At 45.3% G+C, this 19,601-nt stretch overlaps 1 protein-coding gene across 1 annotated transcript in view; it reads right to left on the bottom strand.

The window, feature by feature from the left end:
• Positions 1 to 15,154, bottom strand: part of BARX2 (BARX homeobox 2) — a 78,405-nt gene extending 63,251 nt beyond the window's left edge. The window contains exon 1 of the mRNA XM_069565238.1: positions 14,586 to 15,154. Within this exon, the coding sequence (XP_069421339.1) occupies positions 14,586 to 14,772 (187 nt within the window). The 5' untranslated portion in view covers positions 14,773 to 15,154. The remainder of the gene's footprint in view (positions 1 to 14,585) is intronic.
• Positions 15,155 to 19,601: the final 4,447 nt, after the last annotated feature.

Raw genomic sequence — 19,601 nt, 5'->3', positions numbered from 1 at the left:
AGCTGTAACACAGGGGTTTTCTTTAAAACTCCCTCTGAATCACAGACTCAATAATATAGGAAGACAAGGATTACCCCCCAACCTGCCACCTCTTTCCACACCACCAATTAGAATATCAATTGCATTTCTTTCCCTCTCTTAGTACTTTGAGATAAGAAAATAAAAACACTCATATTCTCTTTCAGAAGAAAAGACTGTTCCTAACTCTGTTCTTCAAAGGAAAAAAAAATGCTGAGAAATTCTACCACGTTTCTAAAACAGTTCTTGAGATGCACAGCTGTATGATGAAACATTTCCTAGGGGTAAAAGAGTCCCGAGCAATTCTTGCAAAAAGTAAAGTAACAAGGCACATTTTGTGATGCCGTAGTGTTTGACCTGTTTGTGCCACTCATGTATGAATTCACAAAGTTCTGAATTCACACTATAAACCAGAATGGTGGAGAGAATGAAACATACCTACACATGAAGACTTCCAACAGCTCACAGACCACCCAGGTTGCAGAGGCCTTCCAAGGCAGCCAGTGCAATGACATAACCCACAAGAATGCCCTAGAGTGAAGTGGTTTTTAAAGGATATTTAATTTTTCTTGAGTTTCATTCACCAGGAATAGTAATCATTCTCTAAAGGGCTGTGCTTCAGCCAACCAAGATGAGGTTATTATTATAAGATAATTAGTTGTAATAGAAGCTATCAATTACCAAGTACTTACGTGCCAGGAACTAATGCTAAGTGCTTTATACACATTATCTCATTTAACCTATATGACTAACCCTATTAGGTAGCTATTACTATCTTCCTTTTACAGATGAGGAAATTGAGTGTCAGAAAGACTAAATGACTTGCCTAAGGCCACACCAATAATAAAACACAAACAAATCCAGGACCATCTGACTCAAAATCCATCCAGTAGGATCATTCTGCTCAACAGCTTCATATATTTGAGTTATGGATATAAATTACCTCAATCTCATCCTTAAGCTGCCATCTGCTACAGTGTTTCCCAAACTTGACTTTTCATTACAATCTCTTTTTCAAAATAGAGATTCCCAGAAGTCACCCCAATCCGACTGGGGAGAATATGAAAGAAATTAATCTCTTATTCTTTTGTTTTAAACAATGCCAAAAAACGGCCAGATTTTTTTCTCTCACTTTGAATTTCTCTTGGCTCAGTAATACTGCCCAGGCTCAGTTGCCCCTCGGCATGTGGGATGTTAGTTCCCCAACCAGGGATCAAACCCAGGTCTGCATTCCAAGGCAGATTCCACTGGACCACCAGGGAAGTCCCAGATTTTTATTTTTTTCCCCATTGAACTTAATAATGAGTATTTCACAAAAAAAATACTCAAAATCTTAACTCTCAAGGCAATTGGCTAGCATTCCATTGTTCAGTACTTTCTCTCTGGCTCAGAAGAATGAATAAATGAATGAACACATGCATGCCTGGGAATTCCACTCTGGACTCCCACAGAAAAGCTTTCTCCAGAAGAAGAAGCTTCCAGGGGCTTCCCTGGTGTCCAGTGGTTAAGACTCTGCACTTCTGATGCAGGGGGTGTCAGTTTGATCCCTGGTCAGGGAACACTGATGTCCAGAAATGGTGACATGAGCTCAGAGTGACCCAGCCAGACGACTGCTGCTGCTGCTAAGTCGCTTCAGTCGTGTCCAACTCTGTGGGACCCCAGAGACGGCAGCCCACCAGGCTCCTCTGTCCCTGGGATTCTCAAGGCAAGAACACTGGAGTGGGTTGCCATTTTCTTCTCCAATGCATGAGAGTGAAAAGTGAAAGTGAAGTTGCTCAGTCGTGTCCGACTCTTAGCGACCCCATGGACTGCAGCCTACCAGGCTCCTCCATCCATGGGATTTTCCAGGCAAGAGTACTGGAGTGGAGTGCCATTGCAGCAGGCCCAAAGTCTGCCCACCACTCACTTCCTCCAAAGAAGGCACTGCTGCTTAAGATTCATCTGGAATTGTTCAGAAACATGTGAAATGATCATAAATACATTTGTATAATACATGTGTAAAGGAGTTAATACATTCAAAATAAATCCTTAGGGAGCTGGCATTCACTGGACCTTTCCTTACACAGAGCATGGTGCCTCCACGCAAGAAGACATACTTGACTCCTAATTGACACACCTTCATATGATCACAAAAAAGGTGATGGGTTTTATTTTCTTGGGCTCCAAAATCACTGCAGACGGTGACTGCAGCCAAGAAATTAAAAGAAGCTTGTTCCTTGGAAAGAAAGCTATGACACACCTAGACAGCATATTAAAAAGCAGAGACATCATTATGCTGACAAATGTCTATATAATCAAAGCTACGATTTTTCCAGTAGTCATGTATGGATGTGAGAGTTGGACCATAAAGAAGGCAGAGTGCCAAAGAACTGATGCTTTCGAATTGTGGCGCTGGAGAAGACTCTTGAGAGTCCCTTGGACAGCAAGGAGATCAAACTGGTCAGTTCTAAAGGAAATCAACCCTGAATATTCATTGGAAGGACTGATGCCGAAGCTGGCCACCTGATACAAAGAGCAGACTCGTTGGAAAAGACCCTGATGCTGAGAGAGATTGAAGGCTAAAGGGGAAGGGGGCAACAGACAATGAGATGGTTAGATAGCATCACCGACTCAGTGGACACGAGTCTGAGCAAACTCCAGGAAATAGTGAAGGACAGGCAAGCCTGGCCATGCTGCAGTCCATGGGGTCTCAAAGAGTCAGACACGACTTAGTGATTGAACAACAACAACATATGATCACAGGATGGAACTTGATATTGAAAGAGACAGACCTGAGTTCCAGTCTCAACTCTGCCACTTCCTCACGGGATCGTGTTACAATTTTCTTAACCTCTCTGAGTTTTATTAATACTGTCCTCCTCTGAAAAACAGTGATAACCGTAACTACTTCCTATAGAGTCTGCACCTAAGTGTAAATTACTCAGTTTAGAGGAGCACCGTTGGCTCCTCTAAAAATGGCTCACAGTTACCATTTATAATTGTTATTATTTTTATTTTCCCATTCTCTGAAAAGTGAAACACATTTTGTTTATGCAGCTAACTGCCCAGGCTCAATGTCCCAGTTTAAAAAAAAAAAAAAAAAGTAAAAATCCAGCCCTCCAGTAGGACATTCCTTTCTGCCGTCCTCCAAATTGAGGATTGAGAGTATGCTTCCAAGACCCACAGCTGTCTAACATGCTAAGAGCAATAATGAGTTGCCATGATATCCAGGGATAACAAAATTAACATTCTCTCCCCCAAAAAAATCTCCTCTGGGGAGAGTTAGCAATTATTTCAATCAAATGTTCAGTGGTGACAAAGAAAGGACTTGGGTTGGAACCTTAGTAAGATATATCCCCTTCTGTCAGTGAAACTTGTTCAAGGTTACCGTAATACACCAAATCGTTGCTCGTCCTTTCCCAAGTCGTTCCAAAGACAAGATCAAAGGTGGAGCTGTCAGATTTGCTGCCAGTAAATGGGCAGTCAGGGCAGCAGGAGCAAGACTGGCATTTTATCTTCCTTGGATAGCCGCACACACCCCATGGAGTGTGTTTCTCGATAGTATTACTCCGTTCAGAGCCTCAAGCCTGGTAAGTCCATCTTGAAGGAATAAGATTCCACTGGAGAGACCCAGGAAGGGGACAGAGTGTGGCACAAATGAAGTTGCAATCTATTCTTCTCACCGTGGCCATTCTGTGCTTCCATACAGATAAGACCAAATGCAGAAGGCCTCACTCCTGTAGCCCTGAAAGTCTGTCCACTGGCAAGCAGGTCTGCTAGATCCACCAGCCTTTCAGTCATGTCCAGTCTGGCCACTACCCTCTAGATGCGGCCATTAATTCCTGCAGACCTCGCCACACTGCCAAGTACCGAAGACAGCACAGCAACCCTGGCTATGGACGGTAGGGATGGGATGTGGGCTCTGGATGCTTTGATCTATTTGCTTCTCCATTTATATACGGATTCTGGAGAGAGGCTTCCCGGCTGGTGCAGCTGGTAAAGAATCTCCCTGCCAATGGAGGATATGTAGGGAAACACAGGCACGATCCCTGGGGCTGGAAGATCTCCTGGAGGAGGAAATGGCAACCCACTCCAGTATTATTGCCTGGAGAATCCCATGGACAGAGGAGCCTGACCGGGGTCCAGGAGGACCCCAGTTCACGGGGTTACAAAGAGTCAAACATGACTTAGCACTCAAGCACCCTGTACCTTACTTTGGACAGAGAGGTGGTTTTGGAAGGAGAAAAGCTTTGGCAAACTCTTGACTGTACAGACTGTTTCATTCATACCAAGGAGTACGTTCCCTCTGAAGGGACATAGAAAGATAGAGCTCCCAAAGTGTCAGGTTTTTGTCACAGTACCTTAAAGCAACATTTATACATTGCAACTATTCTGCAGAGAAAAGAAGAATGTGTGGGCTGTTAAGAGAGGCTGAACAAAGCACCTGCCACCACAGTTGTCACTGGAAAGTAATGTGGTCCAGGTTAACCTCTCCAAACCACAGGAAGACCATCCATCACCCCTAACAGACAGCTCTCTGTGTGATTACCATGGTAACAGTTCTCATTCCTTCCTAACAATCCCTGACACCACACATCAAAGTTTTAAAATCAAATCATGGTTATAGACTATAAAGAGAACTCACCCGCTTATGTGCCAACATCCACATGATTCTTCCCAGCTAAGGAGCTATGTTTTTTTAAACAGTTTTTGATTCTTTGGTATTCACCAATGTCCCTAGACAAATTTTAAGTTAAACTGTTAATAGCAATGACCACTGGTCAAAAGCCAAGGGTGGCATATCATTTGAGCAGATAAATAGCAAAGCAGGATGCAATCAAAGGCAATTTACTAGGATTTTGAAACACCATTAAGAAAGAGGGGAAAGAACCTCATGACTCTTGCTTGCATGATCACTGATGGGTATTTAGAGAAAACAAACACACAGTTTATCAGCAATTCCCTCCTGCCTCCAAGCCCAACTCAGAGCCCATTTATTCAGATGCCAAAGCATTACTTGGGGGAACAGCAGTTATCTTGGTGATAAATGACATCCCCATCCAGCCAGGGTAGGTAAGTGAGATCCAAAACCCAATTTCAGAAGCCTCTTTGGTTGTTTCAGGGTGAGCGTACACACATGTGTAATTATAAAGTTCTTTCCCTACTATGAGTATGAATACAGGAAGCTTATATTAAAAAGTTTCTGTTTCAGGATAGAAAGCTATTAAGAAAGCCATCAAAAGTCCCCAAGACCAAGAGGTGTATGAATATGTGGAGTCTCCTGTACTATCATTTTCAAAGTTTATACTATAAAAAATTTCAAACATGCAGAAAAGTCCACAAAATAATGTAAGGAACTTTTTTGTGCCCGTGACCAAACTTTGTCCAATATTTATGCCTGGCTATACTGACATTAGGCCTTTTCTTTTCCTTAATAAATAAATTACTACACAGGAAAATAAAAAATATGTGTGTAGCCCTCCCAATTCCATGCACCTGCTTTCCTAAACAATATAACAGTATCAGTCTGCACGTTTTCCAGCATTATATACATGGTATCAATCTACAGCTTGTTTTTCCTCAGCCTTGTATTTCTAAATCTTATCTGTCTTAATACAGTTAGGTCTGGGTCATCCATTTTTGGGTTTCCTTAGTGGGGCAGTAGGAAAGAATCCGCCCAGCAACGTTAGGAGACAGGAGACGAGGTTTGATTCCTAGGTTGAGAAGATACCCTGGAGAAGGAAATGGCAACCCACTCCAGTATTCTTGCCTGGAAAATTCCATGGACAGAGGAGCCTGGTGGGCCACAGTCCAGGGGGTCGCAAACAGTTGGACACAACTGAGCATGCGCAAACTCACACACACACACACACACACACACACACACACACACACATTCATTTTCTTATTGCATGAATTTAACTGCATGAATATAATACATACGATTTTTTCCTCTGAAGGCAGTTAGACTGTTTGAGACTTTTCATTAGCATAAACAACAGAGACATGAACATTCCTCTCCCACTGTCCCGTTGCCCACACGCAGTGATTTCTCAGGGTGTGAACACAGGTGGAAGTGCCGGATCGAGGGCTTCTGTGTGTATGCGCAGTTTCAGGTCCTGCCACATGGCTTCCAAAGTAATTGTACCAAACGACACTCCCACCATCAGGGGATGAGAGTGCCTATTGTTCCGCACCCTTGTCATCAAGCAATAGCATCAGACTCTTTCATGCTTGCCTGTCCGATGGGTATGAAACGGTACCTCGTTTTCCTTTGTGTTTTCTTGATTACCAGGAAAGTCCTTTTCATGTTCACTGGACATAGATCTTCATTTCTATGAATTGCCAATTTTTATACTTGCATTTTTTCCATTTTTCAAGCTGTCTTTTTACATTTATTCTGGGCTGAGCTGGGTCTTTGTGACTTTTCATGGGCTTTTCTCTAGCCGCAGCGAGCAGGGGCTACTCTCTAGCTGTGCAAGGGCTTCTCACTGCAGCGGCTCCTCTTGTTGCGGAGCACGGGCTTCAGTAGTCGTGGCACATGGGCTTAGTTGTTCCCTGGCATGTGGGATCTTCCCAGACCAGGGATCGAACCCAGTCCCCAGCATTGGTAGGCAGATTCTTATCCACTGCACCACCAGGGAAGTCCTACTTGCATGTTTTTTTCTTAATTGGTCTGGAAGAGATGTTTATATATTCTGTGACTTTGGGAAAGTTACTTAATTTCTCAGCTTCCCATTAGAAAAGTAGAGATAACATCTCTTAGGAATAATCGGAAGCAGATAAAAAAGCACTGAGTCCAGTACCTGTTACACATAGAGCCTCGAAACAAGTCACTATTGCCATTATTGTGATGAAGATGAAGAATGAGGTTTAGAGTATGCATTTGTAGCCTTCCTCCCCAGTTCACAGCTCCTTTGGGATAAACGCTGTAGGACTCAGGAAGGGGACTCCGAGCATCTCTTACTCCGACTTCCCCTAGATACAAGAACATAATAGGATTCTGTTGTTTACAAGTCTCTATGAGGAACGTGTGCAGTGCTGATTCTCCCAGACAGCTTAAACGAAACATCAAAGTGACACATCCTCCAACCTACAAGCGACTGTGATCTTGTCTGCAAAAGAACCATGACCCTGAATTTCAAGTACCTGCATGAAAAGGGAGGGGGTTAGGAGATGGTAGAAACTGGCAGTTAAGTCAGTGCTAGAGACCTGTTGGTGTTCCTGGGATGGAAGCACAGCCTTGACTTCATGAGATGCCACCAAGCCCAAGACCTCTGCATGTCCCTCACAGAAGAATAGCAAAAAGACAATCATCCTATCACTTATCAAACACAGAAGTGTTTTTTTCAATAGTGACCAAAAGTACACTGACATTGCCTCGGTAGTAAGCACTCTGTGAAAATACTTATGTATCCCTACTATCCAGAAGCACATGTTTCTAAGGGCATGGTGGTGAGCTAGAGAGATGTAATAAAAAGGAATCACGTAAGCCTCTCTGCTCAGACTCTTAACATATTTAATTTTGTGCCAAGAGCCTCCCAGGTTGGCTTCTACTCAGCTGCATCTTGGCTTCTCCTTGGAGAAAAGCCACGTTCATCCTCATGAACTCTGCCAGGGGAGTCGGGAGCGTTTACAGCTGACCTCCAGGCTGATCAAGATGTCCTGACATCAGCTTCAACAGGTGACTGGCACCTCATCTCTCCCTCCAGATTCAGTTTCCACCAGCACTCAAGAAACCAGAGACTTTCCTCAGTGACCCTCCTCCTGCTTTCTGCAGAGCAATCATGTGTAAGCGTCAACTCCAGCCCAAATATAATTAGACCCTCTTCTGATATCTATCTGGGTGTACTGCTTTCTTCCTTAAATGTGTGCCAAGTTTCCGCTTCCAAGAAGTTAAATTGCCATATAAAAATGCCCTGGTGATGATAAGTAATTAGACACTGTAATGGAAAATTAACTTTGTTTTTATTTAGAGCATTCATTTTAACAAGACATTTCTTTTTCTAACTGTTATTAAACTGCAATAAAAATAAATTAAATTCTGAGGGTTTGCAAGGCATTTCTGGTGAAAAACAAACAGCTCTCCTCCTGGACAAGAGTATTTCTGATTTTATTAATATCACTAAGTTGGTGCATGGTCCTGGTCTGAACCCCATTCTTGATCAATCCTAAGGCCAGTTCTAATCCAGTTGTCTGTGTTATGGAAGGAGAAACAACCATTCCAACATCACAGCAGCTGAAATGGAGGCAGGCATGCCGGGTGGGACGGAGGGCCTTTGCCTCACATGGGAAGTCTATACCCGAAGGTTCTCTATTTTTCTTTCTCTCCTTCCTCCTCTTTGTCGTACTGTTCCCAAAAGACCTGCAGCCCAGTGATTCGCAACAGGCCAGAGAGCACCTGTTGGTTTTGGCAAGTTCTGGGTTAGAAGGGGGTGAAGCTAGCAGAGCCGGGGGTCCATGAGAAAAACGCCACCGTCTCAAAATCAGAAGGGACACTGACACTCCCCAAGAGAACGCAGAATGAGACCTCTATCTATCCATCTAACCAAAGCCCCACGGCCTCTAATCATATTCCAGCTAGGAGGTCAGCAATGGTGTCCCCAAGGGACCCAAAGTATCTTCACTCTGGATAGATAGAGATGATGTAGGCTCCAACACCAAAGTCCCCAGAAAGCAGGGCACTTCTGGTCCGTGCCCTGCCTAACTTCCACCCCTGATCCTCTTCCTTCTGACCTCAAAACAAAGTGCAAACAGCACCTAAAAATGCTCTGAGTTCACACAGGCTCAGTCCTGCACCGTGAGGCCTAAATGTCAGGCAGGGCACTGGCGCCAGGCTCTTCCCTGAGGGGTCCCCAGGGAGGTGTCTAAGTAAAATCAACGTTGGTAATTTCCTCTCCACTCAGGGACAGAAGAATCTTAGAAGCCACCTTTGTGTCACCCCTCCAGTCACCCTGAAGGGCGCTGTGCTACATATAAGGTGGAATCAAGTGGCTTCAAGAGTTTCAAAGAAACCTACTCTTTTTCTTTTTCCCTATTCCGTCTCTTTGCTCATTTTCATCTCTCTTTACAATCTCAACAAAGTCTTACCATCGTTACTACTTTTCACATAGATTTCTTGGATATAAAAATGTGACAGTCTTTTCATTTAGATTTCCAAGGTATGTTAAAACTAGCAACTGTATACGGGCTATGCTGGGATCACAAATTCTATTTTCAACCCAGAGGTACAACTGACACTGTAGGAAACTGGTTTCATAAAAGATTTATTATATATACAGTGTCAGTTGAGTTGCATTTAAGGAGGTTAATATGACAATTTAGGTGCTGATAATACCCTTCAGGTAGACTTCAAAGAGAAAATTCCAGATGGTAAGCAAAAGGATTTAATTGTTATGCGTGCGTGCTCAGTCGCTTCAGTCATGAAGTTCAGTCGTCTCCGACTCTCTGCAACCCTGCCAGGCTCCCCTGTCCACGAGATTCTCCAGGCAAGAATACTGGAGTGGGTTGCTATGTCCTTAATGTCCACAATTCTAAATTGCCCAAACAGACTTCAGAGGACCACAAAGAAAACTAGGCAGTGGCTCTACAGGTACTTCAGAGAAAGGTTTAAAATATCCCCACTGTTAGTCAAGACTTTAAATAAACTTAAAAATAATGAGACTGCCGTCACCAACCAAGTGTAAATATTTGTTGAATTAAATTACTGAGTTAAATGATACTGAAGATTATAGATTTTTGGAAAGGCATTTTTAACTTGCTAAATTTGGAATCACTTTCCCATTTCCTATTAGAAAAAGCAGAACCAGAGAAGAAACTGCTAATAAACTCCTTAAAACTGACTCCAAAGGAATCCCCTTAGCCTCTCTATTTTGCAGAGGCGTTATAAAATTTAAGGAGGAAAGAGACGACAGCTGAGGATCCCAAAAGAGCTCAGTATCCCAAAAGAGCTCCACTCCAAATATATTCTGACCCTGAGTCCTCTACCCCATGCATTCCTCAGTTTATTTACCCTGAGAATGGGAACAGGAAAGACAGAGATGAGTAATTGCTAATAAAAGCCCATTTGCCTCTGGCAGAAATACAAATGCCTGTTGATAAAGACCATTTTCCAAACCCAGAGTTTATATTTCTCCATCAACATTTCAGGGCCCAGGAGCCAGGCTCCCAGGATCCAATGGGTTTTGGGCTCTAATTTTAAAAAACTGAGCTACAATCTGGGGGCTCACTGGAGCCAACTCATGAAGCAGCAGCCAGCTCCCTAACTCCCAAAGAAGTCATCACACATGTCCACACCTCATTTCATTCTTAACCAGGATGACACTCAATCTTTATGATAAAAATTGAACCTGAGGACACCACCCAAAAGAACTTGTTTCTCTTAGACCCACCAAAGAATAAAATGTTCTCAAAGCCACCTCCTATGATAAACACCCTTTCCCACATGCCCCTTTTAATTGACTGGCTGACTGTCTCCTGGGTGTGACTGTGCGGATTTATCCCGGGTGTGTAACTGAGTTGGAAAAATCTCCCTGAGTTCTGAGTACCCTAATATGAAAGGCAGCAGTGTACAGTGTGGGCTGAAAGTACATCTAAGCTGTCATATGTCACTGATGTGACCACAGCACTTTTTTTTTAACTTTTAATTTTGTACTGGGTATAGTCAATTAACAGACAATGTTGTGATAGCTTCAGGTGAAGTGAAGGGTCTCAGCCATACATTACATGAAACTCTTCTCCATACTGTGGCAGCCTGGATGGGAGGGGAGTTTGGGGACTTTGCAAAAAATAAAAGTATGTCTACTTGGGAAGCTTGGTCTATGATTGGTATGTTTCCTTCCAGCTCTAAAACTCACCAGTCAGCTCTACAATACTGGCCACTGGAGGTCCCGGAGACAGTCAACAGAACCCAGAGAAGAGAAAAGGAATTAAACTATAGGTTTCAGTAAGATCACTGAAAATCATGTAGTGGTCACGGGTTGTAAAATGTTCAAATATCACAGTCAGCTCCCCCTAAATGTGCATGTCGAAGACCTAGGGCAATTCTAGGTTATAAGTATCAATAATTATAATGCTATATGTAATCATGCACAGTGCATTGGTTTCTCAGTATTCTCATATGAAACCTCATAGGGTAAATCGTAACAACTCATTTTTGTGATTCAAATTACTCATTTTTTCCAAACACTCCTCAAATTGAGAAACCCTGCCCATTTCTAAAGATCAAACTGAAAGAGAGATTCTTCCAAAGGAACTGTGACGATACCTCTGCAATGTTCTGTCCTAAGAAGCCAGTTCAAGCGACTCTCCCACCAAGAAACAGTCATCACAACCAGAAAAATAAAACAATGCACCAAAGAGTTAAATATGATATCGTACACTGCAAGTCGTATTTCACTTCAATCACTGTCAACATTTTAATATTTATGAGAGATCATCACTGGCTTCTAAACGGCAATATCGTTCCCCTCCGAATAAAGATTACTGTTATCAGATTTTAAAATATGAACAACATGTTATAAACTCAATTCTAAACATGTTCCACATTCATCAATGCTTGGAATAACAATTTTTTTTTCAAATGGAGCCTCTCTTTAAGTTATTTCATTTTAAATTTAATGACAAATGTTCCTTTAGTTTGGCTTTAAGAAAAGGATTGCTTCACTCAATATCTATTATATGATGTAAGAGATCTATTAGGAAACTTAAATCCATTTAGAGATTGCATCCTAAAACTAAAATTACTATATTTTAATAAGAAAAGACCTGTTCAAACAAATAGTTTTTTTTTGAAGATGAGTATTCCATCAAGGTTAGAGTATCTAATAATAAATTACTGTCAAGCAATTATCTGCCTGATGAAAAATGTTTCCATTTCTCAGTTTACTTGAATACATGCTCTTCTGCCTGAGGAGATCGCTATCATAAATTGACATTTGGATTGCTAAATCTAAACAACACAGATTGCTCAATTATGTAGAGGCTTCTAAAACACTATAGCTTTTTCTCTACAATTTATGTACTTATTGTGGAGGGTGGTCACTTTACTATCTTAGTTTTCATTATTTTATCTGACAAAGTTCACTTCTCTTAGTTATTTAACCTTAAAACAGCAAAACCAAAGGATGAGACAGTTCAGTAACTTTAATTCCAATTATGCCTTTCACTTGATTTGAATATTTTATTCATTGGTTCCACCAAAAGTGCTAAGGTATTTATTTCTATCCTATATATATGTATATATAGTTTCCTTACGGATGCCAGCAACTTATTGCTGTTTTTTTCAATTAATAAAAATTAAGTTAAAAAAAAAACTAAGTTCATCCAATCTAAGATTTGTGAACCTGAATATTACTGTTAAAAGCAAAACCTTCAAAGCGTGGTATTTGCAAAGCCTTTGAGAAGTCGTTAATGGTATTCCCATGATCTAATACATGTAAGGCTTTAACTGTAATCGTAAACCCACTGAAAGCTTATGATCTGAAAGGATGGACTATTGTAGCCAGTTTTCTTGGGTTTAATTCCACTGGCCAATCCCAGTTTCTATATTTTAAATCTCAACTAAAGCAAAATCATAACACACTTTTCAAAAGAACAACCTAAAGAAATCAAGTGCGGGAATGATAGGGAAAGAATGTCAGTGCCAACAACCATGCTTCCCAACAAACCATCAAAGAACTTCAAGAGTACAAGACTGAGCAAAACGTTTAGTTTGTGAAATATGTGCAATTCACTCTTAACACTCACAAACGTACATATGAATCATTGTATTTTCCTCTGATTTATGTCCCGCACAAGATTCAATAAAACATAGAACTTACTCAGCTTTGACTGATGACTGGATCATTGTTTTTGGAGGCTATTTATTACTCTTTTTCTGGCATGATTTCTTCTATGATCCAACTCTGTGACTGCTAAAAGCCAGGAAAAGCTGCCTTCAAGTCAACGCACGGTACAAAGTCACTAAAAAGTTTGCAGGCATCAGCCTATGCCAAGGTGCTTAGGAAAAGTTGTTCTGCTTTGTCCTAGGGACCCCCAGGTATGCAATGTCTTTGCAGGGTTCATGGAGATTTATGATTAAAACAGATCCTCTCTTTTTCCTTTAAGGGATTTGAGTTTTTTCAGGAAATAATTCTTCATACTCAATACAAGGTTCAGCCTACCTCCTCTCTTCAAGATCTATGTGGACGAGTCATCCCAGGGCTAACGCACAGCAGACACACAAAAGTAAAAACATCAACATCAACCATATCTGTCTTGTTTCTAAAATTTCTTCTTCATTTCTTGTTTCGTAAATTTCTTGGCTTTTGAAATTCAGTATTTCAAGTCTTGCTCTGGGCTATCAGATCTAACTTCACCTTACAGACAAATTATATTTTACAAAGGAGTAACTGAATAGAATATTCATTTATTACCAAACACATGTAGCAACAACTTGGTTGTGAAAGAACTACTGTATCTATTCATACATTTATTTACTGATTTCCCTAAAGAGCCTGTCAGTGGAGCCAACAGAAAATGTAGTATTCCAAGCATTGTGTATCAGCAGTTGGCCCAAGATTACAAAATCGTCTTTGAAAACCATTGCTAACACTTCCCTTTACTTTTTCAATGTTAGTACAATTAAATTCATTTATTTCATATCACCCATGCAACAAACATATCTTCAAAGGGTCTTTCAGTTTGGAAATACTAAACTTTTTACCTTCAGTTGAAGCACAGTCAACAGGTTTTTTTGATTAAAAAAAATTTTTTTTTTGCTACACCCACGTTTGGATAGTCTAAATCCAAATTATAATGATTTTATAATTATAATACCAGGGCACTATGAAACTTGGAGCTGCTCTTAATGTAAAGTTTTTTTTTAATACCTTTGGATTTATTTTCTACATAAACCTACGACTTTTAAAATATATTTATTAAGTGCTCTTTATCTTTCCCAAGGGTCTTAGCTCTTATGGAGAAAGGAAACCAGACCTGAGGACCGTTTTTATTGTGAGCATTGTTTCTCACTCGATTAGAACTCAGGGGGTTGTGCTTGCCGCACAACGCCACACTTCCCAGTACTACTTCCTCAGAAGGCGAGCCTTTAAAGTAAACTTCAGCGGACTCACGATTTTTCTGGGAGACTCAGGGTACTACTGATTTACATGTAAAATTCTCACTGGAGACAGCAGGGGGTTGGACGAGTTAACTCAGGTGAGAAACAATGATATAGGCGCTGAACCAGGTCAGGGGGTGCCTTTTGTGCCCGAAAACAAGCCTTTTCTGCCGGAAAACCACAGCGGCGCTGGGAAGAAGGAAGGTTCTCCTGCCGGCGGATCCCAAGGCGCTGCGGAGCCGCAGTTTCTTGCGGGCGCGCTGCCGTGACTGCGTTTCCAAACTGGCCATCGACACCTTGCGGGGCCTTTCCCCAAGTTGCAGAGGCCTCTGCCATGCTAGCCGCGGAGAATCCTAGTTCCCTTGCAGGGGCCCAGAATTCGCGGGTTCCTTCCTCTCGCCCTCGGGTGCGAGAACAGAGGTGGTCAAGCGCCCCACCCCGGTGCCAAAGCTGCCGCACCCCACTGCGCCCCCGCGGGCCGTCTTACCGGTACAGGAATGCAGGGGCTTGGGTCGCACGACCAGCGACGGGCACACGGAGTAGAGGGAAAGTTTCTCAAAGTAATCGCAGGTCTCCTTGGAGAGGATCTCGTCGATCATGAAAGTCTTGTAGCGCCGCCTGGCTGCTTTGAGTTGGCCGGGCGAGCTCAGCCTCAGCTCCGCGTGGCAGTGCATGGTGAGCCCGGGCGAGCTCCCGCCAGCCGGGGCCGTGGGGCTGGCGTGCCGGCGGGGGCCTCGGCCCGGCTCCTCCGCGGCCGGGAGGCGGCGGGGCTCAGGAGGCGTGCGGAGGGGAGGCGGCACCGGGCGCGCCGGCCGCGCGTCTAGACCCACCCGCGGATCAGCATCTTCGCGGAGCCTTTTGGGGACATCGCAGCTGTCAATCAGCGCGCGCTTCCTGCGGGGCCGGGTGCGGAGCTGCGCCGAGGGCTGGCCGCCGAGGGGCGTCGGCGCCCACCCCGCCCAGCCCGCCTGTACAACCCGGCGCGGACCTGCGCGCCTAGTGCCTGCCGCTCGCGATCGCCTCCTCCCGCCTCTCAGCGTCTAGCGCTCTTCTGCCTGCCTATTTTAAGACACTTGCTTTGGCTCTCCTCCCCGCCCCCCTCCCGGGACGAGCTCCAGGTGTGTGTGCAGTGTGCGCGCCCATGTGTGCGCGCGGTGAGGGGAGCGCGCGCCGCCCCCGCCTGCCGGCCAGGCCTCAGCTGGCCGCTGCCCGCGCCGAGCCCGACGCTCTGGGCATGATGCGCTCCGGGTCCCGCTCCGATCGCCAGCACCCAGCCGGCCGGCACGTCCTGATCTGTTACTAGAAAGAAGTGGAGACCTCGCCGTGGCTCCCGAGACTGCGGACCCCAGAATCGGCGACCCCCAGCATCTGGTTGCCTTCTTCCCTCTCCACCAGGACTTCCGGAGGCCGTTTCCCGAGGACCACGGCATCCCCTCGTGTTCCTTAGGCTCGCAGCCCACGCCCAGCCCGCGCGCTCCAGCACCCGGAGTGTGCGCTGGGATCGCGAACTTAATGGTTCCACGGAGATCCCAAGCCATCAATGACCCTAGCGCTGTCCGTTATCCCACCAGTAAACTAAAAAAAAAGAGAGAGAGAGAGGAATCAGTAAAAACGTGTTTTTAATTCTTTAACTCTGTTTATAAAACTTTTTTCGTCTCCAGGAGGACCAGCGGAGCGTGACTGCCGGTGTGGCCGGTCCTCGGGCAGCCGACCGGTTGGTGGCTCCTGGCGCCGAATACTCGGGCACCGCGGCGTTCCTCCCCCAGGTCCCTGGCGACGCGCAGGGTTCGGGGACTCTTTGAGGACACGCGTTCATGAAGCGTTTTGTCTTTTGCCTCCTGGGTGCCTAACTTCTGAGTCTTCTCCAATTAGTAGCTGGACGAACTTTTGTTTTCAGTTGAAATTGTTGGGCGAGGGGACCCCACCCAGCCTAAGCACCCGGACTGACAGTCCTGCCTGCATGCTCCCCGCGCGCCCGAGCTCGGCAGAAACTGTCGGTGCTGCCAGTTCCTCGCGATTTTGTCTGGAAATGGGTTTGCGCGGGGCCGTAAGGGGTATTAAGAATTATAGATGCGGATGGCCTTCGCCGAGACCGAGTTTGTGGTTGGTGACATCTCACGGTCTCGATCGCGGCGGGCTCCCCGCGGAGCTGCTTGTCCTGGAGCCGGAGTCGCCGCGAAGCAAGTGAACGCGCGCGCCTGGGCGAGTGGTTCGACTCCAAGGGAAGAGCCACGCCTGGAGAGCTAATAACGAGGCACTTAGAAAAAAGTAGTAATAAACCGAATTGTAGCCTTACATTAGACGTGACCCGCCTCGCGCCTTTGAGGAACTTCATTCCCAAAGTGTTCGCGTGCACCCTGCCTCCCCTCCGCCCCTCCCCTGGACGATTCTCGTTTATTCTCGTATCTCCTTATGCTCATCATTCTTCTCCCCTCGGAGAGACAGCTCGAGGGCCCGCGGGAGCTGCGGCCATGTGTCCGGGTGACGGCGCGCGTCCCGCCACAAGGCCTGGAGGTCGCCCTGCTGGGCCCCGGTGCGCCCCCAGCCGTGGTTGCGGGTTCCAAGGCCTGTCCTCTGCCCCGAGCCTGGCCAAGGATGCTTCGGGCTCAGTCCGGGCAGCGCCACCCGGCGCCTTCAGAGCACGCTGCGCCACGAACTGGGGACAGACAGTCCCAGGGGTGCGGCGTTGAAGCACAGGACGTTGTTGAGTGCGGAGCTAAATTTCCTGCTGGAAAGTGCCGCGCTGTCTGCAGCGACGAGAAACAATGTTTGGTGGGAGCCGAGGGCGCGGCGTGTTGGGGGTGGGCCTCTGCATCGCACCTAGCGACCCTGGCGAGGGATCGAGCGTTAACGGCTTGAACCCTCTGTCGGGCCTTCACGGAACGCGCGCGCCCTTTGGTCCGTCTTTTCCTCCACCTCTTGCCCGGTCCTCCCCTCGCCGGCTCTTCCTAGCCCTTCCACCGTCACCGTCCCTTTCCCTCGCTTGCGCCCATTTCTCCTCCCCCCCCTGTTCCCAGCCCTTTGGGCCTCCTCTGCTCTATCGAACTCCCGCTTTTCCCCTTCTCCCCATCTGCCAGCCTGATTTCTTTTTCTCTCTTTCCTCTCTTCCTTTCCTTGCCCCTTCTTGTCCTCTCCCTCCCCCTCTCTTTAGACACGCATGTGAAGCCGCGCTCCTGTGCCCCGCATCGCCGCTCTGCCACCCGGACGGCTGCGGGTGGCTCGCGGGACTGGACTTCGCCAAAGCCCCAGCCGCCGGTTCTGGGGGGAACCGGTCTCGCCTCTGCCCGCCGCGCCCTCCAGCCCGCGTTCCTCCCAGAGTGCACACGAGCACTGCACAACGTTCGCTCAGACTCTCCCGCAACTGGTCCTGCGATTGGAAATCTGCAGCGTATTCAAATAGCTACGTAATAAATTAAGTAATAATTCCTGGACTTTCCGTCTTTTCTATTTTCTACTACAGACGCAAGAAATCTCAGAAGGGGTCTGAGAGCCCCAGTCTCCAGGTAGAGTGGAGAGGGATGCCTGATTTTGGAGTCTGGAGCCTCCAGCTCTGTGTCGCTTATAATCAAAGACAAGCCTGTTTTCTCATTTGTACGTGACCATCATAATATCTGTTTCACAAGGTTGGCGTTTCATGATCCATGCCTTTTTACAGCTCTTGCCCTCAATGAGCATGCCCAAGGCACCCCATTCCCTCCCTCGTTCTCTGCCTGAAAAAGTAATTCAGGGCCCATCTCATATGTTACCTCCTCTGGAAAAATACCCCCCACTTCTCAAGACTGGGGTTGGTGTTCCTATCTTAGGGGTTTCTTTACCTAATTACTGTCTTCTCTGTGTTAGTGTCACCCACTGAACAATTCATCTTGTATCACCAAGACCAGCATAGCACCTGGCACAATGTAGGTTCTCAGTACATGTCATGAATAAATTAATGCATTAAAGTTTGGATCATTGTATAATGTGTGTAAGACTCGAGAACTTGGTGGGACTTCAGAATCTTCACTAGTTCTACTAAATTTGTCTTTCTCCTTAAATCCATCTCTCCTTCCTTTGTAGTTTTGATTTTTCAGCAATGGCATTTAGCCCAGCTCCCATTTTGCTCTCATCTCTCTCTTTTCACTCCCCTTCTCCTGATCTCAGACTGTAAAGGGCTTCCGTAGAAGGAAGCACACCCCAGCTGTCAATCACAAAGTGGAGCTTTGGTCAGGAATAGTCCAGGGTTTAGTTTCCAACATTAATGAAGTGGCTGGAACAGCAAACATCTGCCAAAGAGCCTCAAACCTTTTCCAGCTGCTGGAGACCCACAGACACTTCCCAGCCTCCTGTGACGACGGTGCCCCGGCAGTGTCTGCCCCTCTACCGGGAGGAACACACACGGAGAGAAACAGACCCGTCTGTACCCAGCCATTCTTGCTCAGACAGGCAGGAAAGGGGATAAAAATGCACACCCCCAGGAGGCTTCAGGAGCTCAGCTCCCCTCCCCCATCTGGCGTCTCATTCCTGGGGATACGGCCAGCCAGAAAGAAGGGGCAAAGACACCTGTGTAAAGTTTAAGGTTTTGACAACTAGAAACCAAAGACCTGCTCTTTCCCATTTCATCTGACACCCAGTGTCTCTACTCAACTAGAATACATGAAAATTTAATAAAACAAAATGGTATTTAAAAATCCTAGGGTGGCACTTTAATTGCCTCTAGGAGCTAACCCTAGGTAAATGAGCTCAGCTTCATTTTTTGTGTAACTATCATTTTATAACCTTGGGCAATGTGTCAAGGTAGATACAGAAGTGGCCAGTGCATAAATAAGTCTTCTGAGTAAACGAATTCATTCCCCATCATCTTTTCTCCAAGTAGGAGGGGAGCGAAAGCACTCCTTACACTCCAGTAAAGTGTGTTTAATAACTTGTATTTCAGTCGCTAAGTTTTGAAATAGTTTCAGACATGTAAAAGCAAAATAGGGAAAGCCTTGTAAGTTAATATTCCCCTGGGCTCCAGGGCCATGCCAAAACTGCTGCCTGCAGAGCCCGGCCCAGCAGTCTTGCACAAGAAGTCAAAGGAGGCAGACAAGAAAGCCAGCTTATTTTTAATGATGATATTAATTTACAAAAACTGCTCTCATGCTCTGTAAAGCATCTTTTTAAGAGAGGGTACAAATGCAGCGCACTTGACAAATGGGCTTGGAAATGTCTGAATAGGTCCTTCTTTCTGGAAACATCTTTCTGGTGGAAAAGTTTTTAAACTGGAAAAAAAAAAAGACGATTGCTGTGTCTACAGGGCACCTAACATTTATGTGAAAAGTGAAAATGCAGTGAATCATCCAAATGTTTCCAAATTTTTAGGAGCTTGGTATATGGATTTAAAAATTAAAACACACACACACACATTTGTTTTGAGGACCTACTGTATAGCACAGGGAACTCTGCTGAATGTTATGTGGGAGCCTGGATGGGAAGGAAGTTTGGGGGAGAATGGATACACATATGTGTATGGCTGGGTTCGTATGCT

The sequence above is a fragment of the Ovis canadensis genome, chromosome 21, assembly GCF_042477335.2.
Source record: "Ovis canadensis isolate MfBH-ARS-UI-01 breed Bighorn chromosome 21, ARS-UI_OviCan_v2, whole genome shotgun sequence".
NCBI lineage: Eukaryota > Metazoa > Chordata > Mammalia > Artiodactyla > Bovidae > Ovis > Ovis canadensis.
The sequence above is the reverse complement of the archived record's forward strand: the minus strand, read 5'-3'. Positions and strand labels throughout refer to the sequence as shown.